At 49.4% G+C, this 25,871-nt stretch overlaps 1 protein-coding gene across 1 annotated transcript; it reads left to right on the forward strand.

The window, feature by feature from the left end:
• The first annotated feature begins 440 nt into the window (after positions 1-440).
• Positions 441-21,338, forward strand: RXRG (retinoid X receptor gamma). Its single transcript, XM_088170295.1, has 10 exons — positions 441-809; positions 9,849-10,108; positions 13,066-13,210; positions 13,789-13,968; positions 16,813-16,973; positions 18,080-18,209; positions 18,822-18,954; positions 19,661-19,752; positions 20,027-20,132; positions 20,873-21,338. Exons 1-10 carry the CDS (start codon positions 761-763, stop codon positions 21,018-21,020), a joined length of 1,404 nt encoding a protein of 467 aa, XP_088026421.1. The 5' UTR covers positions 441-760; the 3' UTR covers positions 21,021-21,338.
• The last annotated feature ends 4,533 nt before the right edge of the window (positions 21,339-25,871 follow it).

Genomic DNA, 25,871 nt, shown 5'->3' on the forward strand with positions numbered 1-25,871 from the left:
CCTGGCCGTGCACTTTACTGACTGTGTGCAGCACGGATTGTGTCTGTCCTGTGTCCCACCTCAGCTTCAGCAACTGCTTCACGATGCTTTTGGTGTGGTTTGCGCGTCTTTTGAAAATAAGCCCCGCTCCTTTGGGTGGGGCTGGGGATGCGAGTTGAGCCTCCAGCTCTGCCAGCCCCGGGAAGGTCCCGGTCCTCCTCAGCCTGGCGTTCCCTTGGGGTGACCGCAGTCCGGCACCACAGCCGAGACACGATTCGGGCCGGGATGCGAGGGTGGATGCGCATCTCCTGCGGGCGAGGGCTGACCGGAGAATCCCCGCACATGGCCGGAGCGGCTGTGTTAGTTACCGAGCCGAGCCTTCACTGGTGGAAAAGCCGAGCACCCCCCTCCTTCCCCAGGATGCTCCTCCCCTAAACAACTTAACCTCTCCCCCTCCTCCCAATTCCCGATCCATAGCGGAGCCGCCGTGCCTCGGCTGCCGTCTCCGCCGGGCGATTATGCTCCGGTGCGCCGGGAATTCGCAGGGAGCGGAGCCGGGCAGCGGGCTCTGAGGCTGGGAACAGCAGGATGGCTCAGCTGCTGCCAGCCTGAAGCGAGGATGAGCCCACGGCAGGAGGCGGCTGCCCTGGCACCCTCCGAGAGCCCCCGCTCCTGCAGAGCCATGCCCCGACCCCGCGGGATGCGCCGCGCTCCGGGCGGCTCCGAAGTTTAGAGCGGGCGCTTGTGTTGGGAAAGGCGAGCGATGAACTGAAGATTAAACATGTATGGGAATTATCCTCACTTCATTAAGTTTCCTGCGGGCTTTGGCAGTAAGTGTTTTACTTGCGTTTGCAGTCTGTGCCTTCTGGGTTAGGTGGAGGAACTGATCCCACAGCGGCACGGGGGGTGGAAAGGGAATTTTTTAACCTAGCTCGGATGTGGCTGTGATTGAAGCTGTCCTGTGGTTTTATGTGCCGTGAACTTCTGCACGGCCAAACAGGGCTGCCTGAGATTTTGCAGGCTTGAGTCAAACCGCTCTGCTTTGAAGTTTAGTGGATGGTTCGGGAGATGCATGTTTGTGTCTGTGTGTGGTGGCTTGACTCTCTTCATTGTAAGAACAGGATCAAACCAAGTAAGCATCATTCCAATTTAGTTTTTATTAAGGTGTTGGGGGCAAAAAATTACTTTTCAAACGTAAAACAGTATTTCCTTGCGTTGTGGGGCTAGCTCCTGCCCTTGTGACACAGATCCCACCATAATCGTGTGAAGCTGTGTCAGATTAGCCCACGGGGCTGGGGCTGTGCCCACCGCCGTGAGCCAGCCCTGGCTGCAGGAACCACAGCTGCTCTCGGGAAATGGGCTTTGCGATCATATTTGTTTTGAGCTGAAGTTATTCCCGCTGCTCAGCCACGGGGGATGTGCAAGGGGAATGGGTTGAGGAGCTGTAGGTTGGGGTGCTTGGCTGCCAGGGGCTGCGAGCACCCACCTATGGGCTGCTGACAAAAGTACTGATGGAACTTTAAAGTGAATGCATGTGCAAAGTCTTATTACCTCTGGAAATCTCTTTGAGTTGTTCCCAGCCCTTCAGGGTGGGTAAATGCCTCCAGGATTCGCTCTGGAGGCCCCGGGGCTGTGTACACCAGCCTGTTCTTCCTCTGCTGGAGAAGCAGTTCGTGCAGACATCAGATTGCACATGGGATGTTCTCACTATGTGTATTTTTTATTTATTTTTTTTTTTTTTATCGCCAGATGCTCACCTCTGGTAATTCTCCAGCTCCAGAAAAGTCATTGGTATTGCATCAAGTTATCCTCAAGTTTCACAAGCGCTCGACTTTCCAAAATACCTTTTTAGGCTGTTTCTGCAGGAAGGGGATGACTCGTTGGGAGAATCTATTACTCACTGGTGTTTTTAAGGACTCAGCAAACACAAGCTGAACTCTCTCCTATTGCTGCAATAAGAACGAAACAATGAAAGTGTTATTTGTGTTTAATTTAATTTATTTCTATTACAAATTTGCAATGAACCAAAAGAAAACTGACATTCAAGCTGATCTTCACAGTAACCAGGCAGAGATCCCTGTAAGGACAAGGGTCACAACACTCAGCAGAGCCTTTGGAACATTTCTAGGAGAGGAAATTGGTGATAGGAGCAGAGGGATTTCTGTTCCACCAATAAAGGCGAAGGGACTGTTCTCCAGCAGTTCAGTGTATTGGGAGTTTAACTTCCATTTAAAGTATTAAACTGGTGTTTTAACCTGCTTCCAACTTGGTATTAGAAACAGAGCTGTTTTCTGTATGTGAACGCCTGACAGAGATGCAAAAGCATTGGCCAAGTTTTGTTTGGGATGCTTTCACCCAGTCCCTCTGTCCTGTGCTGTGCTCCCCGGGTGAGTTTACCACTCCCACCCACATTCCCCTCAAAGCCAGGGAGCTCCCATGTCCCTGAGGCTGCTCAGGGATGTGGCAGCTCCCTCTCCTTGGGTGGCTGGGTCTGCCCAGGGGGATTTCTGCCTGCCCGAGGGAGCAGTGGCTGTTTTGGTCAGACAGCTTTAGGGGCTGTGTGAGAGGGCAGCCAGGCTTTGGAGGAGGAGAGCTGGTGGTGACCACGGAGGGAAGGGATCTTCCAGTGCCTTGGGTCCTCACCATGAAGCCCTGCAGGCAGCCTGCAGGTCCACGATGTGTTTGTGGAGTTTACTGCTCCCCTATGCTTTGGGAAATCCGTGAAATTCTTTCTGGGGAACATCAGGATGCCAGGGTAGTGTCCACACTAAGCTGTCAGCTTGCAGCATTCATTGCACTTTGTTGCTGGAGGGCAAAGTTGAGGTGATGCAGGTTCCTGCTGTTCAGCCTGTCTAGATCTTCTTGTATTCAGATTTCCTTTAGCTCTGAAATTCTGGGCTTCAATTTCAGTATAATGGCAAAAAAAAAAAAAAAACCAAACAAAAAAAAGGAGTCTACTTGCTGTCTTTTCCTTTGCTTTCAGATATCTGTTACCTCTGCTTTACCTTGATTTTTATCTGCATTCAGGTTAGAAATAAGGTATGTGTTTTTGATGGTGTGTGTAACACTCACTTTGATCTTAAACACCTGAATAAGCACCACAAATTTGTCTGAGAAAGCACATCCACAATGTGGCCATAAGCACATGATTTGTGACGAGAAAAGGACAATCAGACTCCAAGGTGTCACAGATGAGTTTGTAGAATAGCAGGCAAATCGTTCAGATGAGGCACCCTTAGACATCTAAAACAGAAGATTGCACTAAGGAGCAAAGAAAGGGCTTAAAAATGTGTTTTTATTCTCCAGAAGGATGCATTTCACCCAAAGCCCAGCTCCCAGGGCAAGGAAAGATGCTGTGCTGGCTGTCCTCTCTATGTGAGCACTCTCTGGCACAGTTTGTTGGGGACAAGAACTAACTTGGCTCCTCCACAAAGTCTCTTTTATTAGTAGCCATGTAACTTGGCCTGTGGCCACGCCACCTCCGGCTGCAATCTTGTCAGCTCTCCCAGGCAAAGCAGGGTTAGGCCAGGTCGTTTGGGGGATAGGGAGAGGAAAACCCAGATTGTGCCTGCCTGCCTGCCTGCCTGGCACATGTGGTGGTCCCAGGTTTGTGACCTGTGGGATGTTTTTTCCCCTGGATGTCATGGCTTGCTGTGCCCTTTCCTGGAATTGTGGATGTGAGGATGGAAAAGAGCCCTTTGACCCAGCAAAGGTGTGAGAAGTTCCAGTGACTGGGCAACTAAATTTAACTTTAAATTTGGTAAAAGTTGTTCTTTTCAAGCAGGAGACACTTGCCTTCAGTTGTCTGGGGTAGCCACGGGCCCTGCAGTCAGTGGGGTCCATTCTCCTGGGGACCTGTAGCCTCTCCACAAGTTCAAAGACAACTGTAGGAATTTGTGCATGTTTTTTCCTGGTAGCTGCTGGCCAAGTGGGAAATCTAATCAAACAATCATGAAAAAGCCATTCAGGCCTCAAATTCAACTATTTTTTCTCTTTTTTTTTTTTTGGAGATGAGGAGCTTTATCCACCTCTTGTGTGTTCCTGTGATCACTAGGGAGATGTGATACTTTGTTGAGCAAATTTGGTTTGCAGTTCTTTTTAAATTACTTGAAGTGTAGTTGCTAAAGGAGTCTTTCCCTGGTGCAGGCTCAGCAGCAGATGCTATTTTGAGGTCTTGGCCTGGTTAGGCTGGAATTGGACAGTGGGTCAATAGCTTAGTATGTCCAAGGACATTTGGACACGACACAGTTTCTTGTGGCCAGGTTTTGGATGGCCCCTGTTTGCAAGGGAGGCACAGGAGCATTACCAGAGAAGAGAGGAAGCAGCTCTTCCCACCACCTGGAGAGCTGAGGGAAACTTTCTGCTGGCCTGTTGGAGAAACCCCTGCTCCCATATGTGCCACTACAGCTCCTGAAAGTTTTGCTCCTTGTTTTTAGTGGTCAGGGAAGGCTGCATTATTTATTGACTTGGAGCTGAGCAGGAAGATGGAAACACAGAGGTTACTGGACTTTAAAAGCAAGGCAAACCCACTAACCTTCCTGTGGGATATTAGCATGGCAGTTTGTACTGTCTGTGGGAATCTGCTTGGACAGTTAAAAATATCCCCAGAAAGGAAAGAGTTTTTTGGTTCATCTTCTGTGTATTAAATAAAAACAGCTTCTGCAGTCATAGCAGCAAGATTTTGCTTGATTCCAGTTATCCTGCCACATAATGCAGCCAGGTTCTGGAGTGTTTCTCACAGGTATTTCCCTTTCAAGGTCATCCCCAAGGATGAGCTGTTTGCCAGGCTGTGCTTCCCACGCACACTCGTGTTCCTCTCCTGAAGTCAGCCCTTCTCTGCCTGTCTCTTCCCACTTCTCTTTCTGATCTGCAGAGGATGGAGTATCTGCAAAGTCATGTGTCAGGCAAAGCAGCTCACACCTTTCAATGTTTGTGCCAATGAAATGAACCTTTTCTCTGAAGCCTTGGGAGCATAAGTGTTTTTCATTATTTGATGACTTCCAGCTTTTGATTCTCTCTGATATCAAAAAGGAAACTGTGAATGTTGAGAGCATCATCATCTCTAGGCTTGCCAGGGATCTTCAAGGATTGTTTTAGGCCTTAGTTGAGTTGAACATGAGTATTTCTCTCAAGGCTTTGCTGGGTGTTGGAGTTGAAGGGGCACTAGCCAAAAAACAAACTTGCAGCCTGTGGTGACTACACAGACAATGTGTGTAGTGCTTGAATGTTTCTGGTCTCTGCATTTTGATTCTTCTTTCTACTCAGGTGTAACTGCTGAAGCTGGTGTTTGCTGCCATTATTTGTGTGAAAATCAAGACAGTTTTATTGATTGCAGCCTGGTTCATTCTCTTCCTACTGCCTTCATCAAGGTGTTTGTGCACTCTTGCAAAAGAGAATTCTTTGTTTCCATGCCTTCCTCAGCTTCACCTGTGGTGGAGTGCTTGGAGCACAGAGGTGCATCCAAAGTGCCTTCATCAAGCTCACATTGGTTCAGTTTGTCTGTGTTAGTCCACACCTGGCTGTTAAGCATTGCTGTGGTGGACCTGGAGCTTCTGTGCTCTGCAGGTGCATCTGTTGGACACCCACACATCTGCTGTGCTGTGGATGGTGCTCTTCTGCTCCTCTTTTATGGGGCTATTCATGCACGTTTCCTATCCCTGGATCAGGATTTTGCTAAAGTGAAGATGAAACACAGTTGGAAGTTGTGTATCAGAGCTTTGTGTGCTTGCTCAGCTTCTGTATCTGGTGGGTGAAGGTGATGCTGTTGCTTATGTCCTCAAGGGCAGTATTTTCAAAAGGCAGAGAAGTGAGTGTTTCTTGGGGTCTTTCTTCATTATTTTTCCTAATGTCAGCAGAGGTGCCTAAGCTGACATTGGATATTATTCTGAATGCTGAAGCAACAGCGTGGCCACTGTATCTGTGTGTGTGTGCACTTCCAGCTGCTCCCTGCCACAAACAACGCCCCAATTTGCAGAGCTACTTTGAAACAGTGAAGCACCCAGCAGCAAGTTCTTTCTTCTTAAGCTTTGCATCCTTCCAAGAGAAGGCTGGAGTGTGTTTCTGTTTAAGGAATGTGGAGAGTTGATGGAGGGTTTTCTGGTCAGTGCATGTTTGCAGCAGAGAGAAAATCCACACAATCCTCCTGTCCTCTTTTCCCTTGCTTCTCCAGGAAAGAAATAAATACAAAATCGAGCTTCCCTGAACTTGGACAGGAAACTACCTGTCCATGCATTAATGTGGAGAAGGGAAACAAGGAAGAAAGCCAAACAGCCCCATTTGTGGATCAGAAATAAGCCAATGATGAATGTGGGGTGGGTGGTGAAAAGCAGCAGCGAGTGCCGGTGCTCGATGCAGGTCCCAGCTGGAGTGGGGACATGGCCAGTGTGGTGGTGCCCTGTGCTCCCCGGGGCGTGCCCAGCCCCGCTGTCACCTCGCATTACCTGCTGGACACGCTGCAGCCCTGTGCAAATGTCACCTGTGCCCAGCGCCGCTGCGGGGGCGGCCGGCTGTGCCTGGCGTGCAGGACTGAGCCCTGTCCCCCCAGCCCACCCTGCTCCATCCCGGAGCTGCTTCCCTGCCGCAGAGCAGCTCCTCTCTAGCCCTGCTCCACTGCCGTTTGTCTGTGCCCCAAACGATGGGAGAAAACACCTCGAGTAAAGCCATTCCATCCCGGTGAACCCAAGAGCTTTCTGGGTTCTGCTGGGAGATGTGGGACACAGACCGTCAGTATTTTCTTACAAGTAATTTAATTATTTAATATTTAATTAATTACTTAATTGTTTTCTTTCATAACATGGCTGTTTGCACAGTCCAAACCTCCGTGGCTTCTTTGAACTGAAACACGTTTGAGTGTGTTCAGCTGAGTGAATAATTAACCCCAGGGTCAAGGATGCTTTGGCATGGCTCTTCCTGCACACCTTTCAGCCATGAAAATTGTTTCCTCTCACAAGCTGATAGTCTGCTAACAGTCATTTCTTATATCCCTCTCGGAGCACTCTAGCCTGAAAATGAGAAGCTGAGAGGAGGATTTTCCCCAGGTGCAGGAGAATGCATTTCTGCTCCCCTGGGGAATGGCTTAGCACACTTATCCCAGAAAGGGACTGGAAGTCAAAGGTTTTTTTGTTGTTTGTGGGCTTTTTGTGGTCATCGTTGTGCTTTTCTAAATGGGGGCTTTATTCCAGTTTGTAGCAGATGGATAAAGTTGTGGTTTGGTAAGTGGAAAGTTAACACTGCTGGATTTGACCAAGGGGTTTGTCAGAGCCTTGGCAGGACAGTGTGGCCAGGCACTGTAGAAACAAGCATGTTAACTCTGATTTGTGTCAGCAGGCCCTGGCAAAGCCTGGCTTTACACCTCTGTGCTCTCCAGTAGATATTTTCATTTATCCACCCATCTCCACCAGCAAACACTCTGTGCATTCACGCTTCCTCTTCATCGCTGGGACAGCAGAGATACAAACCCTCTAGGTTTCCTGGATTTGACCTTTGATCCCATCCTGGGGTCTAGGGGATTCCCCTGGGCACAACCCCAAAATATTTGCCCCTTGGCAGGGGCTTGAGCCCACGGTGGGGCTTGCACTGGCCAGCAGCCTCCTTGTGTGAAAGCCTGGAAGCTTTCCCATGAAAATGTGAAGCCTGGAGCCTCTCTAATGGAGAAACTTAGCAGTGACAGCGATTCTGTAAGGTCTGGCATAAAAGCAAACAGTCAACTCTCCTGGGTGTCTTTCCTTATTGGTTTAAATCTTCTGCATGATACTTTCAAAATATGCCCTTTTCTGTGTTAATGGAAAAGGATGAAGAATCATTCTGCTCAGCTGTCCTGGTGTGATAGATCTCTGCCCAATATCCCCTGCAATGACTTATTTTCCAAGCTGAGGAATCCTCAAAGGCAATGTTGTTTACCTAGTTACTTAAAGAGGCGTAAAAGCAAATTCTTTCTAGGCCTGTGCTACAGATGCTGGGGAGGTCTGGTGTGCATTATGGTACCACAGGTGATGAAAAATGCATTTGTTTTTCTCTGAAGCTGATAATGGCCCGGGTCAGGATGGTCCTTTTAAGAACCATCTGAGGTGCCTGTGTGAGCTGAGTGCTTGCTCAGGTAAGGGAGGGGTCCGGGCAAACAGCCCATCTTCTGCCCAGTGCCAAAGACACTCTGTCCCTGGGACGGAGGACTTGAGCACTTGGACTCCATTCCAAGGTAGGGATTTTGCTGAAAGCAGGCTGTGTGTCTCCCTGATGGTGGCAGGGGGACGTGGGGTGACTCTGTGGCAGCAGGCAGGAGCCCTGGCCCTGCCTCCAGACCGCCTCGCTGCCTCCGAGGCTTCTGCTGTTGTCATTGAGCCGGCTTCCTCTTGCTGCACATCGCTCTCCCACTGGGAGAATTGATCCAAAAAGCCAGAGCAAGAATTGACAAAGACCTTTTCTCCCCCTCCCTCTGCAGAATTAAGTCTGAAGTGGGTTGATAACGGAGGATCGAGTCCTCCTTGACTCTGACAAATGTCTTTAATGTTATTCAGCAAGCTGACCTTTTCCCGTCTTTATTGTGCATCTTCCCTTTGAATCAGATTTGATTGTTACTTCAGGTAGAATAACAAACACTGTCACGTAAATAACTTTGCAATAATGTTAAAAGGAGGGGGAAAAAAACACAAACAAAACACCAAAGCGCTGCCTTACTTGCAAATGCAAGGGGAGAATGCATCCTCTGTGCCAGCCATGAAAAACCAGCTGTGTGACCTTCCCACAAAACATCTTTGCCTTGCTACTCCAGGGAATGATCTCCTGTGTTGAAAAACCAGCAGAGAAATAATGGTTCACAGAAATGTTAATGACAGCCAATGCTAACTAGTGCTGGAAAATTCAAAGGGAGGGAGAAAAGGTCATGTGTATCCTTAAAATGCACCTAAATACACAACCCATTGGGACTAGTGGGCATTTGATGCCTAGATGCCCTCTGAATATTTGTGGTCTTGCAGAAGACAGTGTTGAGGCCTTGGTTGAGCTGTTCAGCCTTAGAGTCTGCCCTGAAGTGGCAATGATCAGGGTTATATTGTTTTTCTACATCACTTCTTCCCCAGCAGGATTCAGGGCCAGACTGATCTCATGGGGCTCAGCTTGGTGATGTGCACTGCAGCTCTTCAGCGTGGAGGGAGGAAACCCTCTGTCCCTGGAGCTGTGCCCTGGCACATCTGTGTGGCCAAAGCTCTGCTCTGATTTGTACAAATGAGGAAAAATAAAGGATAAATTGTTTTGGGGTTGCCTCGTTCTGAAACTTGCATTGCTGACGTGTCATAAGCCATTCTTGTGTTGTTCCAGCTCCTGTGGAAGGTGCTGGCATCCAGCTTTGAGAGTGAACATGTGAAATGGAACAGTGGGGACACACCTAGGTGAGAAGGGGAGAAATTAAGCCATGGGAGCATGAGGCTAGAGCCATCTCAAGGAGCAGAGGTGCTTCATAAAGCATGTGGAACATTCAGAGTTGCCAGGCTGGCTGGTGAGGATTTCAGGGTGTGCTGTCTCTCGAGGTGGCTTGGAAAGAAAGAAGTGGGACCTCAGGGAGGAGTTCAGAGAAAACCAGCCTGAGGCAGTGGTGCCTTCCTCCAAGTCTGCTGAGACACCGGAGCAGAGAAGGAATATTTTGTTATTTGGCATCATCCTCCCAATAAGTTTTGTTGCTGTATGTAAATGACTTTCCTGTACTATAACCAACATTTTGTTCTTTTCCCTTTATAGCACGATTTGCTGGTTGGTTTTGAGGTTGGTTTTGATGTTGATTTTGAGGCTGGGCTGGCGTTCGAAGCTGACACAGCCGTGGCTGGGCAGCTGGTGGCTGTAACACTCAGTGTGCTCCATCTCTCTGCTTTTTCCTGCAGATTCCCCCGTGCACGCCAGCTCCACGTCGGTGAGCCTGTCCTCGGGCCTTTCCACAGGGAATTCCTGCGTGGAGGGGCCCCACAGCTACCTCGAGCCCCCCAGCGCCGCGCGGGCGCTGCCGTCGCCCATGAACGCCCTGGGCTCCCCCGTGAACGCCCTGGGCTCGCCCTACAGGGTCATCACCTCGTCCCTGGGCTCGCACCCCGTGGCTCTGTCCTCTGCTCCAGGCATGAATTTCGTGACCCACGCCAGCCCACAGGTGGGGATGAGGGCGCTTTCTTCGCTCAGGATGGGTGAAATCCCAAAAGTTGAGCGAGAGGGTTGGGTTGGGTTGGCTGGTGGGGAGTTTGGCCACTCAGGGAGCTCAGCTGTAAAGATTCACCAGCACGTGAATCTGCATGAATCACAGAGACCACAGCAGTTTTAAAATACCCTACAGGATAAAGGAAGAGAGCTAATTTCCAGCTTTGTTCTCACTGTGGGTGCAGTCCAGCTCTGCTGTACATGGAAACAGACAGGATAGCCAGGGGCTGCAGCATGTGAAACATTGCCCTTCCTCCTGCAAAAGCATATCTGCTTCGTTTCATTATCTGGAAAGGAGGCAGACTTTCTAGGGAGAGACAAATGTTAATGCTAAATGCCAGCCACCTACTGTGTTGTGTACAAACCTGGCCTGAAGCGAAATGAAGCTCTCCCATCCTTAATTGCCTGTGCTCACGTGGGTGCTGAGGTTTCCCTTCCAGACCCAGGTGTTAGGGCTGGCACCTCCCCAGAGCCATGGATGCGGCTCCCAGGGTGGCTCTGTGGGATGGAGACGTGCTGCTCCAAAAGCCTGGCACCACCTCCTGCATTTCTGGTGGCCGTGTGGCATTTTGACACAGAGCTGAAATGTTCTGGGTGTCCAGAGCTAAGTGAAATTTCTGCCTCTCGTAAGCAAGATTTTGTGGTTTGTTAGTGGGATCCGAAGGTAGGAAGTGCTCAGAAGCCTCGTGGCTCCTGCTGAGGAAAAAGCAAGGAGATGGTCCCCGAACCCTCTCTGCCCCATTCCCTGCTGCTGCTCCTTGGAATGCCTGAAGCTCTTCTTAGCACCTGGCAGGCTGGGGGAGGATGGCATGGGGAGGCCCCTGAAGAGCTCTGAAAGGGGATGAGGTTTGGCTTACCTTTCCCCAGCATGCCCAACTCCTGTGTGGGCCCCTGCTGTGGGCAGTGGCAATGCTGGAGCATCCCTCTTCCCCTTGCACCAGCCAGCTGTTCCCCATGGAACTGACAGTATTTGTGCCCGTGACATCGAGGGCAGGATGGTTGGACAGGAAATTTTGGCAGTATTGGCTGGTTGGGAGCCTTTCCTTTGGGATTGGGGATGCTCTGGGAAGTGGTTTCCCCAGCCTGGGCACCATGCCAGGTTCCCAGATCCTAGGAGAGGGTTCCATTTGTGTTACCTCTAATGCAAGGAGACAGCTGGGCCCTGGGGATTCAGCAGGGAGCCAGCTAATGGATTTGGGTTCAAGCAGTTGTCCCAGATATCATACATGATTGCACTTAACCTGCAGGAGTCAAGCTCTAAGGACACTGATGGCTAAAACTGCCCAGTGTGTCCCCCTCCCATGCACCTTCTCTCCCTTTTATTGTTTCAAAGTGCAGACAGGGAGGAAGAAAAGGTGGTACCTGAGTTCTGAGTGACATTTTAAACCACAAGAAAGTTCCTCCTGGCTCAGCATTTTGCCAAGATGATGGACAGTCGTGGAGGGAAGGGGTTTATTTCTCCTTTTTGTGGCCTGGATTTTGAAGCATAAGGTTTTACAGTTGCCAGTGCCTGGTTTGAGTCTCTGCTGGGGATATCGAACCTCTCTTCCTCTGGGCAATTTTTCCCAATACACTTGTTTTGCTCCACTAGAAAATTCAATTTGGCTCCTGATTTTTGCTGGATAATTTTTATTTTCCATGTTATTAAAACCTTTGAAGCTTTGAAAATGAAGGGACAGCAATGAGGGAGGCTAAGAACAGGCTTCCCCTTTTTAGTTTTCTAATAACAGGTCCAGAAATTCCAATGGGATGACCCCTTGTTCTTTACTGAAATTTACTGTGGAAATTGCCACTTTTTTGTGCAGTTTCTTGGAGCAAATGGAGAACTTTCAGCAACATGCATGAAATCTACTGTTTTAAATGGTACAGAGACTGGAATGTAGGCTCGAGCTGGGTCTTCATCCAAACCTTTGTTTTTTCTATCCCTGCTTCTGCCTTCTTGCTGGGAAGAAGAATTTGAGCTGATAAACTGGCATGACTGTTCCAAACAAACTCAGGGATGGAGCAGCCATCCCCAGCCCTCAACCCACGACAGTGGGGAAGGTGATTTGATGGAAAGCTTGGATAGACATTGGTCTGTGCAGACAGTTTTTGACAAGACCTGCTCAATGGCCCTTAATCCTCCCTGCCCTGCCCGTGGCTCCAAAGCAAACAGCAATAAAATGAAGCCCTGGGTAACATCAGGCTTTGGTCTCTAATCAATGTGGGTTTGTAACCTTTAACTTCAGCAGCCACGAGCAGCTCCTGGGGATCTCAGCTGGGGGGCTCTGTGTTGTTTGCCTGCATCTCACAGCTTCCGGTTTTTAGATGCTCAACCCTTTATTTTTATTTTTTTAATAATCAGGTAAACCCAAATCTGCCACCTGTGATAGCATTTGGGAACCAACGTCCCAGAGAGTCAACAAATGGCCATGTTACATGCAGATATCATGAGTCAGGGAAGCTAACCCACTAAATTTTGGTTTTTTGAACACTGTTACAGCTTCCCTAGCCATGCAGCAATGCAGGTTGGGTTGTTAGAAATCACCTGGCTGCAAAGCTCCTCTTTGCTAAGCTGTTAGTGCTTGTGGCTGCCAGCAGCCAGCAATCAGCATCCTCTAATGAAGCAGGCAGGATCCCACCAGCCTCATGGCTTGGAGGCTGTAAGTGAGCAGCTGAGGTTACTGCCTGTCCTTTTCCAGCTCTGCTTAGTCCTGGCTTTGGTTAGAACATCAGGCAATGTCTGCTTTAGTGCCTGCTCATTCAGCAGAGGATGCCTGCCTGCCCATGGCAGCCCCATGGACTTGCTGGGGATAAACCTGTGGGACAAGGCTGGCAGGAGCAGCAAGGGAAGGGTCAGCTCCATTTGGGGATGGTTCCAGTGAGATGTGAGTCTCTCTCCTCTAACCTGTCTTGTGGCTTCTGCTCCTGCAGCTCAATGTCCTGAACAATGTCAGCAGCTCAGAGGATGTCAAGCCCTTGCCGGGTCTCCCGGGGATGGGGAACATGAATTATCCATCCACAAGTCCAGGTTCCCTAGCCAAACACATCTGTGCCATCTGTGGGGACAGGTCCTCAGGTAGGAGGTTTTCTTTCTTGAGGAGGGCTTTGTGCAGTGGGAACTCTCCTGGTGCTCTGAAGCAAGGCTTGTGCAGCACTGAACAGCGTGGGGGCTTGCTGGAATTGCAGGATCATGTCTGGATCTGGCTGTTTGTATTGCAGATTAATGCCCAAAAGTGAGCAAACCTAAACACTGTGCCTTTCCCCCTTGTGTGTATAGTCTCATTTTACCTTCTGTCCCTGTTTACCAAAGGTAAATCTATCAAAATCTCTGTGTTCCCATTTACCTGTGTGCTAGCTGGGTCCTGGCTGTGCCTGGGTTTTCTGTCGTACCCCACGAGCCTTGCAAACCCTCTCCATATCCATGACATGGAGATATCTCCATCTGCTGCCTGCTCTGCAGCTAAGATCACTCCACTGGCATGCAGCCCCTGCTTATCCCAGGAAAGCAGTGCTCCTGTGCTTTGACTGCTGCTGGTCACTATTGCTGCTGAGGTGATACCCTGCAGGTTTTCACCTTTGGGTTTGCTTTGAGCTCCCCCACGCTGGAAGGAAGGGCAAGCACCTGCCTGCCCACCCATTCCCTTGCCTCCCCAGGGAAGCACTATGGGGTGTACAGCTGTGAGGGCTGCAAAGGCTTCTTCAAGAGGACGATCCGGAAGGATCTGATCTACACGTGCCGGGATAACAAGGATTGCCTGATCGACAAGCGCCAACGCAACCGCTGCCAGTACTGCCGCTACCAGAAGTGCCTGGCCATGGGCATGAAGAGGGAAGGTAGGACTGGGGCTGCTGGAAGCAGTGGGATTGGACAAATTTTCCTTCCTTCTTGAGGATAAGTCAGGCTCTTGCTGACAAAACCCCACGCCGGGAGCCTCAGGGCGTTGTGGACCTCGTTACGTAAAGGAAATGAGAATCATGGTTTAAGTTGGAAAAGACTTTTAGGATCGAGTGGATCCATTGGCCCAGCAATGTGGATTCCAGCACTAAAGCCTGTCCCTAAGTGCCACATCTACCTGTCCTTTAGCTAGTGACTCAGCCACCTTCCTGAGCAGCCTGTTGCCATGTTTGACAACACTTTATGTGGAGAATGTTTCCCTCATAAGGAGAGAGGCTGATAAGGGAAGGGGATGATGGGGAACCTGTTACAGTGTATTTTTCTTCTCAGCTAAACACACACCCTGGTGAGCATTGAAGCTTTTAAGTGATTTTGGCCCGACCGTGCCTCTAGTGAGTGACTTTTAATGGCTTGGACCCCTTGGAAATCTGTAAACCTCTGCTGGGGACAGCACCCAGCACTGAGGGGCCCTGCAGCCTTCTTGTCCCCTTTGTCAAGAGCACCTTCCCATTTTAGTTTTTGATTTGCTGGCTTCATTTGTCACCACCTAATTCTTGTACTGGAGATTAAGGGTGAATGATTTATTTCTCTTATTTTATAGTTCTCTGTCATATCCACTGTTAGCCTCACCTGCTGAGCTGGATTGTCTCCCAAATTATACTAACAGATGCAAGGTCAGGAAGTGACAACCAACACAGCATTTAAGTTCGTTTTTTCTAAGATAAAGTAAGGGAGCTGCCCTGAGGGTTGAATGCTGGCAGGAAGTGTAGCTGTCCCTTTGGAGGCCATGCTGTTCCCCTGTGGAACTTGTAAACTGCTCCCTGTGCAGGGCAGAGCCTGGGGAAGCAGCTGTAACACAGGGTATGAGCTGATCCTCGTCCTGCAGCATCACCAGATAGAAAATTAGAAAATTAACACCTATATTATTTATCCTTTTAACCCAATAACCAAACTCTCATAATCCTCAGTGTGACACTGACTGACCAACCAAAAACTACTATCTAAAACCCATAAAGAAGAAGAAAAACAAGATGAACACCAAAAAAGCCACCACCCCAAATCATCCATCTTGTCCCATACCCATTACAATAAAAACCCCAAATTTAAAACCCTTCACCATGTGAAAGCACACACTTCTATTTCACTGCACACCCGTGACTTCATCACTCAAATTTAGAAACCCTCTCCAAAGCCCCAAGTCAAAAACAGAGTTCTCCAAAAAGTCAGTGTCAAAAAGCTGAAAAACCCCAAATTTCTAGGATCCAACAGGCACGAGCTGATCCTCGTCCTGCAGCATCACCAAAGCTGTGCTGCCTCAAGCTCCTAGGGCAGCAGGGGACTGCAAAATGCCAGGCTGGAATCAAAAACTTAATCCCAGGCATAGCTCCCTCTTCCAGCCAGGTGCAAAGTGGTTCAGAGGACCAGGGTGTTAAAGCAACTTCATTTTGCAGAGAGTGAAAATTTAAACCCCAGGATCCTGGGAGATCCTGTGGGAGTTTGGCTGCAGCAATCAGCCAAACTTTTTGAGATTTTTGAGAGCTGCAGAAACTGGGGACAGAGTGCAGCTTGAGTTCAGGGGCTGTGTGATGGCACTGGTATTTCCTTGCCATGTTCTTTCTTCCAGTAAGATTTTGGTGACTTCAGAAACACTTGCATGGCTTTTCCTGTCCATTACTCTAAAGAGGAGAAATGTTCCTCCCAGCTGGCTGGCATATACCTGTGTCCTGTGTTGTCCTCCCTCACAAGCACCAGGGATGCCTCACTGATCCATCTCCTTGGGTGCTGCCATTTCTCCCCAGCAGTGAGCTAAACAATATAATAATCTATAATAATAAAATAATATATAAACAACATATTTTATATATTATTTATGTATATATATATTGTATATAATATTGTATTTAATATAACAATATTATACTTGTTTATAATTATATTTAAAAATGTTACGAGTGCTGGTCACTTCTTTTTTTAAGCAGGATTGTCATATTTCCCTTTGGGATTCTCCAGAAAAAAAAAGATGTGCCCAGGACTTCTGTTGCACAAAATATACACAGGTCCTACACCGACCTACCTTACACACAGCAGCCCTGGGAGTTAAAAACTGATCTTTGGAGAGAATGTCATGATTCTGTGCCTTCAGCCAGTAGTTATTTTGGAAAACATACAGAGAGGGGAGAAGGGAGTGAAGGGTTGGGGTATTGATGCAGAAGGAACTTTCTGGTGGGGAGGATTAGGAAGAGAGGTGCTAGAGGGGGAGGTGACACCAGACTGGATAGGATTTTGCTCAGGAATGAGACAAGCAGCATGTGTGAATCCAGCTGGGGTTTGGGACTGTCTGGCCCTGCTGCTGGATGCTCTGACTGCTGTGGGATTGTTGAAAGCATGCTGGGACCATTGGAAGCACACTGAGAGCACAAAAAAACCCCTGTGTGTGAGTGCTGGGTCCCTCCTGCCTCCTTCTGCACCTGGTGACAGCCGAGTCCAGGCTGCCACCTGGAGGTACCAGCTCCTCTTCCCTCTGTTCTGGAGCGTCATATTTTGGAAATCAATTTGTCGAATTGTAAACTTTGATATCCAATTTGTCAAATTTGGAGGCTGCTGGTCTGCAGCAACCTCGGAGTACTTGATGTGGGAGCGGCCAGTTTAATGGCTGTGCATCCCCTGAAATATTTTTTAAGTAAAAAAAAAATAATTATTTTCTGTTCTCCCCCTGCTGAGGGGGTTTCTCTGGGGACCCCCTGTGAGCAGGGGAGTGTTAGAGCCGTGTGTGTGTCCCACAGCTGTGCAGGAGGAGAGGCAGAGGAGCAGGGAGCGCAGTGAGAACGAGGCGGAGTCCACCAGCAGTGGCAGTGAGGACATGCCCGTGGAGAGGATCCTGGAGGCTGAGCTGGCCGTGGAGCCCAAAACAGAGGCATACAGTGACGTGGGCACGGAGAGCTCGGTAAGAGCCACTGGCATCACCTGCAGCCAGAGATGAGGGGCTGTGAGCTGGCTTTTGAGCAGACTAACAAGAAGATTTTGCTCCACAACACCTAAAAATCACCAACAGCTTTTCTTTTGGAGCTACTCTGCATAACAACTAGAAAACAGCCTATATGTTATTTTCCAAGCATTTTTTTCCCAAGTCTCCTTTAGTTTCAATGAGTTCATAGGGAAATAAATGCTGGAGAGTCTGAGCCCTGTGCTGGCTTTCACACAGACACTTCTTGTCTGCCCCTGTGACCAAGACCACTGCTGTGGTTTTACTGGTTTGGATAAAACTGCTGCTCATGCCTGTTCAGGGGCTGCTCCCTGGCTTTTAGATATGCCCTGGGGAGCAGGACTGCAGCCCAGCCACGAGGGACTCGCTTTGCAAAGGACAACAAGAAACAGAAAGTCCAGCAACCAGCTTGATGCCTTAGGATTTTAGCTTTTGTATTTTTTTAGATCCTGTACTGCTTTAGTGTATAACTCTAAAACTCCATATAGAGTGATAGCTACTGTCTTCACATTTTATTCAGACAAAACAATCCCTCTCTAGGCCTGAAACTCAAGGACACCTTGTTGTTTCAGGCCCCAAAAATATGAAAAAAAAAGTGTATCGGGGGGAAGCAAACTGGGGGTATATGACTTCATTACCTGAAGCTGTAATTGGAGAATTAACCCCTGATATGTAAATGGACCAAACTTAAAATTGTATGAACAAGTCCTGACCATCATCCCTCTTGGGTGTAGCCCCTCTCAGAGGCTTTTGACTGCCCAAGGTGTGTCTATTGAAAGCCTTTAATAAATATCCTATTTTACTCTCTTGATCTTGTCTAGCCTCTGTTCTAGGTGGCCATTCCAAGGCATCAAACTGGCTTGGCTGGCTGCAGGGGGGATAGTGGTAACAAATACCTGCTCTTCCCCAACAGCACCCAGCTGAGATTATTGGCTGAGATTATTTGAGTGTGGTACTTGTGGCCTGCTGCGTGCAGTATTGATTATGATTGTGGCTATCAAAGCTTTTTCATTGACGAATTCTCCTCTTTTCCTCTGCTCTTTCCCTTTTTTGCCCCTCTTTGTTAGACAAACGACCCTGTCACCAACATCTGCCATGCTGCTGACAAGCAGCTCTTCACACTCGTCGAGTGGGCCAAGCGCATCCCCCACTTCTCTGAGCTGACTCTGGAAGACCAAGTCATCCTCCTCCGGGCAGGTAGTGTCCCCCACCTGGGACCTGGCTGTCCCTGCTGCCCCTGTCCCTTCTCTGGGTGCTGCCTGTGCAATCCTGAGCCAGTCCATCCCTGCATCTCCCGTTCTGAGACACGATGAGGGGTCGGCAGAGGTTGTGGGTGGAATAGAACCTGTTGAATAGAATCAGCAATAGAACCTGTTGTTTGTGAAAGGATTGAAGTTGCTAGGAATGTGGTTTTTAGGAAGAAAACACAGAATATTTTCCCCATTTCTTTTTTTGTAATTTTAATTTTTTTTTCCCCTTTGAGCCAATTTCTGCTCCTTGCTTGCTGCTGGTCAGGGTCGTAGAAGCATAGAATATCCCGAGTTGGAAGAAACCTGCGAGAATCATCAAAGTCCAACTCCTGGGCCTGCCCAGAACAACCCCAAAAATCACACCATGTGCCTGAGAGCATTTTCCAAATATTTCCAAGAGATGAGCCACCTCTTGCAGTGTGGGCACGGGGTACAGCTGGTACCTGGGGTGCCAACTCTCCTCTGAGTTTAGTGTAAAGCCAGCAGGGAGAAACCAGCCCTGCTGCTCCATGTGGGACTGATTTTTGGCCTCACGTGTCCTGCACTCCTGTGCTTGCAGGCTGGAATGAGCTGCTCATTGCCTCCTTCTCCCATCGCTCCGTGTCGGTCCAGGACGGGATCCTGCTGGCCACGGGCCTGCACGTGCACCGCAGCAGCGCCCACAGCGCTGGCGTGGGCTCCATCTTCGACAGGTACCTGGCCCTGTCACTGTCATCCCCCCCACAGGGCTGGCCAGGCTGGCTCTGCCCTCCCCTCTGAACGGGAAACATGTTCCCAAAGGGGAACTGGAGCAAGCCCTTTATGGTTTGGAATGGGCAGGGGACGCTTGACTGACTTGAAAAACGAGAATGGGGTGAAAGCACAGTGGGAAGGGATTTGCAGCTGCAGAAGCAGATGTTGGGTTGGGTGTGCAGGGGGAGGAATGCTCCTGTCTGTCGAGTTTGCTGTATCTAGGCCTGATATTGCTCACCAAGAGCTTTTGATGGCAAAGAAAGCCTTAAACCCCAATTTGCTTTTGTAACAACTGCACTCATTGTCCCTTGGCATGCCTGCTCCCTGCCTGGCAGGACACTGCCTCACCATTCCACACACCTGGCACATGTAAGGATAGTGCCCATGTTTTGCACTACACAGTAAAAAGTGGAGAAAATCCATGTGGTTTTCCTTGAGTGAGTGCAAATTGTGAGTACTGTGTTCTGATCAAAGTGAGAACAGGAGCAAATTGGATGCTCGGGTCCCTGGATGGTGCTGATGCACCTGTAGAACAATGGTGTGGGGCATGGCTGTGCCTCAAAGATGCCTCTCTTCCTGCAGAGAAGAATTGAGGGTATTCCCAGATGCTTTTCAGTGGAGAGACTGGTCTCTGGTTGTCTGCTCACCCATGTCTCCCACACACAGGGTTTTGACAGAGCTCGTGTCCAAAATGAAAGACATGCAGATGGATAAGTCGGAGCTGGGGTGCCTGCGAGCCATTGTCCTGTTTAACCCAGGTAAGTCCAAGACTGGTGACAATCCCAGGTGACAAATGCTCTGTCTGGGCCACAGCAGGTCACTGTGACAGCGAGCATCAGGGCTGCAGACGGATTTCATGCTTTGGGTTGGAAGGTTCCTCGAGGATCACGTCACTCCAACCCCCCTGCAATGGGCAGGGACACCTCCCAGTAGACCAAAATTTGTCCCAGTCCCTGGATGCAGGATTAAAGAGGGCTTGAGTCCCCTCTCTGCAGACATCCTTTCCCCACCTGTATTTTCTCCCCTGACCAGATGCCAAGGGTTTGTCCAGCCCCTCAGAAGTGGAGTCACTGAGGGAGAAGGTCTATGCCACGCTGGAAGCCTACACGAAGCAGAAATACCCCGAGCAACCAGGGCGGTGAGTGCCACCAGCACGGGCAAGGCAGCACCAAACCCAGCCTGGAGAGAGGACACTGGGCACACACGGAGTCTGTGCTGGCCCTGCCTGAGCCACAGTGCCCAAACCCCCAGCCTTTAGGGTGCCCTTGAGATGGAATTTTGTTGCTTTCCAATCCAGTCCTATCCTACCCTCTGCTGGCCGAGCTCTCGAAGCGCCGGCAGCTGGCTCGCTCCCCACCGCTGCCCGCAGCTTCTCCTGCTGGTTTTGGCTCTCGCTGTCACCACAGGCACGGTGGGCAGGGGGAGCAGGGAACAGGCTGCACCTCCTTCCAGCTGTGCCTCCAGGGAGCTGAGGGGCTGCACACCCTCTCAGAGCCTGGGGAATTTTTGAAGACAGATTCAAACAGTACCGTGGAGATCTAGGTCTTGTAAGGTGTTAAGATCTTCAAATCTTGGAGGGAGAATCTGGATTTTTTTTTTCCTTTTCCTTTTTTTTTTTTCCTTTTTATTTTTGTTTTTCTTCTCTTAAGTTTTAAAAATGCCAAATTCTATTTTGGAAAGGTCCATATTCCCTCCACACGAGGTAACGAATGTTCATCTTGAAAGCTTAAGGGAACCTAAGTCTGAGGATGCTAAGAAGTTTTTTTGTTTTGTTTTGTTTTTTTGTTTGTTTTTTTTTTTGTGAGAATTTGGGCTTGGAAACAGGTAGGAGAGGGCATCCAGTGGCTCCCTTGTGGCTCTGACTCTGGTCTTTCCCAGGTTTGCCAAACTCCTCCTGCGCCTGCCGGCGCTGCGCTCCATCGGGCTGAAGTGCCTGGAGCACCTCTTCTTCTTCAAGCTGATTGGAGACACCCCCATCGACACCTTCCTCATGGAGATGCTGGAGACACCCCTGCAGGTCACCTGAGGGTCTGCCTGGCCACACCCTTGGCCCCCCCCCGTGCCCCTGCACAGCTCCTGCCCCTCTGCTCTGAGCCTGAGAGAGCTCCCGAGATGTCCTTGGCCCTCCACTCCTCCTCGGTGGGATTGTTGTGGTTTTGTACAGCTGTAAATCACCCCTCAAACCCTCCCTGGCCTGTCGGGGGGGGTCACAGATCCTCTACCCAGCTAACCATCCCCCTGCCCCCCCTGTACAGATAATTGCTTTAAATTATTTTTTCATTCTCAATAAAAGTCAACAAAAACAAATAAAATAATACGAGTGAGGCACTGATTGGAATTGGAAGAGCAGTGTCCTTTTTTGCTGTGGTCACGGGTCCAGCTTGGGATGGGGCTGAGGGTCCCTCCTGGCACTCTTGGGCAGCCCAAATCAGGGCAGGAATGTCACCTGGGATGTTGCTGCTTGTGCTGATGGACACAGTTCTCTGGCCAAGAGAAGGCAGCTATTGCTTCTTCTTGTTTCTGCTAAGAAAAGACCTAGAGGAACTTGCTGCTGTGAATGAAAAGATGTCGTTCCACCATCTTAAATAGAAACTCTTTGAATTCTTGGAAGTTTTAAAGTAATATTAAAGTAATTTTTTAATGTGTGAGGGACTGGTTGGTTGGTTTGGTTTTTTTTTTTTGTTTGTTTGTTTTTCTTTTCTGAACTAGTCTAGCTACTGACAAAAGAACCAAAGTGTTTCATTTTGGTTTCATTTTGGTCCAGGTGGAATATTTTGGAGTCACACAGACCTTATGTGCTCATGGATAACTTTCCATTTTCCTGAAGCTTCATGCATCCCGTTCTTTTTTTTTGTTTGTTTGTTTGTTACCCTCCACATTTTTTAATATGTTTCCTCTGGAAACAGATTCACGAACCCCAAATTTATTACCTCACACTTCCACGAGTGAAACTTGCAGGGAAGGGAAGAACAAGACACTCTTAAAAAAATCGTCCTCAAAGGCCTGCCTGGTGTTTCCCCTGCACCAACAGCACGGCTGGAGCTCCCCATTGCAACCGAGCTAACCAGAGTCAAACGAGTTAAAGACATTAATTTGTTCAATATGCAGCGCTTATCCTGGTGGGAAAATGTCCTCCCAGGAACCCAGCGAAACTGTCTGTATTATTATTCATAAAACAGGTGTAGTGTTAAGTGATCTGGCCCTCCTGACCCTCTCAGCAGACAGTGGGGTGAGATGCAGCTTTGTCTGTCCGTGTGACAGATTGCGACGCTGCCGGCTCGGGGAAGGTCGAGGGAGAAGGAGGGCTGACAACAGAAAAGGAAGGAGGATGAAAATGAAACATTTTGTTAAAGCTCCCACACGGGGACATGATTCATTTTCCAGTATTTCGCTGAGAGAAGGAAAAGGAGAATTTAAAAGAGAGGAGAAAAAAGAGGGAAAACCCCAACGTTATGAAAACACTTTCTCTTTTCCTCCTGAGAAAAACCCAGAGAGAATTTTTAAAAATGTGAAAAACACTGACCAAGAAGCTATTTTTAATTGAAAAGGCAATTTTCCATTAGAAGAGAAGTGTTTAAATACAGAAAATACACAACCTGCTCGTTGTAGAACTGTTGCTGGGATGGTACCACACCACATTGCTGGTTAGATGAAGCAAGAGGTGACCTCCAGCCTGGGCTGCTCAGGCTTCCCCTCTCCCTCTAAGGGATATAAACTTCTAAGAACTCCTCCCCAGCTGGCTGGGTCGGGTTTCTCTTCTGATTGATGCTGACCTCAACCCACTGTTTGTAAACAAATCCAGACCACTGCCCGTGATATTTTGATGTTGGAAGTGATAGGGTATGGTAACCAAAATGGGGCAGGAAGGCTTGAGGTGCCTGCTGGACACCCTCACTCTTACCTTGGAAGGATAATCTCTGAGTTCTGTGCCACAAGGTTTCCAGGCTGCAGTCTGAGCAGGGCTTTGTCCTGTTTCTCCAGATGACTGCTGGGTTTTTGGAAAAATTTAACACACAGCCCACCACAAACTCCTCCACCCTGTGTCTGGCAGGGCAGAGAGACCATGACTCTCCATGTGGCCTCTGAATAAAACACCACTTGCTCATCTAAAAGTGTCACTAGCAAACCAATGTCCTCTGCAGAGGAAACAAGTCATGGAGCAACCCAGCTCTATCTGCAGTCACTGAGGGTTGATGCAATCTCCTGGATTTGGTCCCAACTCTTGGATTCCTCATTCATGTTGCAGACCTCTCTACAGGGGTGTTGTCCATGAGCTGTGCTTCCCCCAAGCCTTGCAAAGTGTAGGAGTGAGTCTTTGGACATGCTGAGAAACAAATCCCACAGCAGCTGGTAATAACTCACTGGTGTGGTTATCCTTGTGGGAGTTGCTGCAGAAGAACAGCAGCTTGGCATGGCTGGAGCTTCCCCATCTTCAGCCCTGGAAAAACCTCATTTTCATAAAACAGAAATCACAGTCATTGATAAACCAAAGAAAACTTCATGCAGTCATTGCTTACCCCATGAAGTTCCTCATGGCCTCACATTAAGCTCAGACATTTTTCCTTTGCTCTGGGATTAATAAACAAGCCAGGCTCTGGGAATGACTGGTGCAAGGCCATTTTCTCTTTGCCACCATGAATCACATCTCATGAGCTTCATGAGTTAGCAGCAGGTCCCCCCCACCACGGACAAGCTTTGTTCTGGTGTACAAATGTGCCAAATGTGGCACACGTGGTCAAATGTGTCAAAGCATTCATTAATTCTGAGCTGCTCCCTCTGCAGTGCTCTGTGGAGGGGATTTCCAAAAATAGTGAAGTTTTGGGTTCTGTAACAGCTGCTTCAGTTTCTACTGAGTCTAACAACAGCACTTCCGGATTGAGAATGAAAAACAATACATCTCAAACTATAAAAGTTTGAGCTGGTTTATGTTCAGTTTGACTCCCTGATGGATTGAGTGATTCAGGGGCACATCCTGTAGACCTGACAGGACCCTCAGACAACAACAGTGTGAATCCAACTGAGTGCCACCAACACTGACCTTTTCTCAAGAACTTTTTCTCTGGAATGGGCTCTGGAGTGGGCCCTTCACCATGTCACCCGTGCTTCCCTGAGATATTCTCCTTGCTGCCTGATTCCTCTGCTCCTCCCCTCTATGTCCCTCCCAGCTCTCAGCTGTGCCATCAAAAGCCCAGCTGGGAGGCTGGGGAGGCTGTGCTCGCTCTTGGAGCACCAGAGGGCACAGAGAGGAGGGAAATGAAGAGGAGGCTCCCCAGAGCTGCTGCTGATGGGAAGTAGAGTGTGTATCCTCTTTCAGGGGATGATGGCAAGGTACATTGTGGTGGAAAGCGTGATAGGGAAGCCCTGATAAATGCCCAGGTGTTTATCAGCATGAGTGGACAAAGACCAACCTCTATCTAAGCAAGGCCAGTGTCTGCCACTCCGTTTTCTCTCCTCTTTTCCTGTGCCCTCTGTGTAACCAACTCTACCTGAGACAGGCTTGGTCTGGAGGATTTCAGTGGTAAAAGGAGAGGATTTTTTCACCCCAAGGCTATCTGACAGCATCGTGGCTGTGGGCTGGCCCCTGGCTTGCCTCTCTGCCAGGCTGGCCAGCCCAGCTGGCTGTGCAGCTGCTGATGCCTCTGAAGGGCTGTGAGTGTGGCAGAAGGAGAGGGAGTTGTGGTCCTTGCAGGGCCGAGTGGTGTCAATGGATGTCTCTGGTGCTGGGCAAGGCTTTTTCTTCTGTGTCAGGTTGGCTTCAGGCATTCGAGGCACCTGGATGATGTGACTCCAGAGGAGGTGGCTCATGGCCATCTTCTTCCTTGGTCTCTCTGACGCCAGCCCTGCCTGCTCCCGGGTGTTTCTTGCATCTGCTTGGCTGGGCAGAGTTAAGGTGATGCTGGAGGATGTCTGGAGCCAGGACAGTTGCTGTGGCTGTGGCTACCTGGGAGCTGAGTGCTGCTGATCCCCTTCCAGCAGTGAGCAGTGGGGACCTGCACAAAACATGACAGCTGGGCAGCCCCAGCGGGGAGACGGCTGGGGAAGATGTGAAGCCCCTCTGCCAATGTTGTGGCCTTGTTAATTCGCTTGGCAGCTTCTGTTTAATGCAGTTCTCCAGCACCACCCACTTTCTGCAACACCTGGCTGCCTGCAGACCCTACAGCTAGAAGGAGAAAGGCAAGACCTGCTTTTCCTCAGGTTTAATTCTCTTCGGCTGTTGATGTTGTGGGCCTCTGTCCCTAGTTCAGCTCTGAGTGAGCTAATAATGGAAACTGGTCCTCAGAGGCTGTAGTGAGCTGCCTGAAATACTCCCCCCGTGCTGAAGGTGTGCTTTGGGAGAGGGGTTTTTGGAGTGTATTTCTTGCATATTTTACTGGTTCACCTGGTGATCACCTTTTGCATGAGGCCAGGTGAGCTCCAGTCCCTCTGACCTGTGTGGGAGCTGGTGGATGTATAAATCACGAGCAGCAACACCCTGCTGCAGCCTCCCTGGTGTTACACACTTGCCTCAGCCCCCAAACCTGATCTTCAGAGGCCAAGCTGGGAATTGTACACGAGAGCCACAAGGTGAGACAGTCTCCAGACTCTCCTCCTATGGAGAAGAGGAGGAGGAGGAAAACCATGGGGTGGCAACATCCAGGAAGGAATGACTTCCCTCCCAGCTGCTCCTGCATCTCTGGGCAGAGCAAATCAGGTGGGCGGTCTGAGTCTGCCAGCGAAGTGCTCTGCACAGGGACACAGTTTTTAGCAGCGCTAGTGGATGGTATTCCCACCCCACGGGACTGCCACTCCCTGGCTGTGTCAGGAAAATCTGCCCCGCACAGCTCTGTGGGTGGGATGGACAGGGTGGGGATGGTTTGCACAGGCGGGAAGAGCAGCG

Source organism: Sturnus vulgaris, chromosome 9, assembly GCF_052056855.1.
Source record: "Sturnus vulgaris isolate bStuVul1 chromosome 9, bStuVul1.hap1, whole genome shotgun sequence".
Classification (NCBI taxonomy): domain Eukaryota; kingdom Metazoa; phylum Chordata; class Aves; order Passeriformes; family Sturnidae; genus Sturnus; species Sturnus vulgaris.

Coding starts and splice junctions, on each gene's coding strand:
- RXRG (XM_088170295.1), top strand. CDS start 761: ATGTATGGGAATTATCCTCACTTCATTAAGTTTCCTGCGGGCTTTGGC. Junction 10,109..13,065: donor TGACCCACGCCAGCCCACAG/GTGGGGATGAGG, acceptor CTGCTCCTGCAG/CTCAATGTCCTGAACAATGT. Junction 19,753..20,026: donor CATTGTCCTGTTTAACCCAG/GTAAGTCCAAGA, acceptor TCCCCTGACCAG/ATGCCAAGGGTTTGTCCAGC.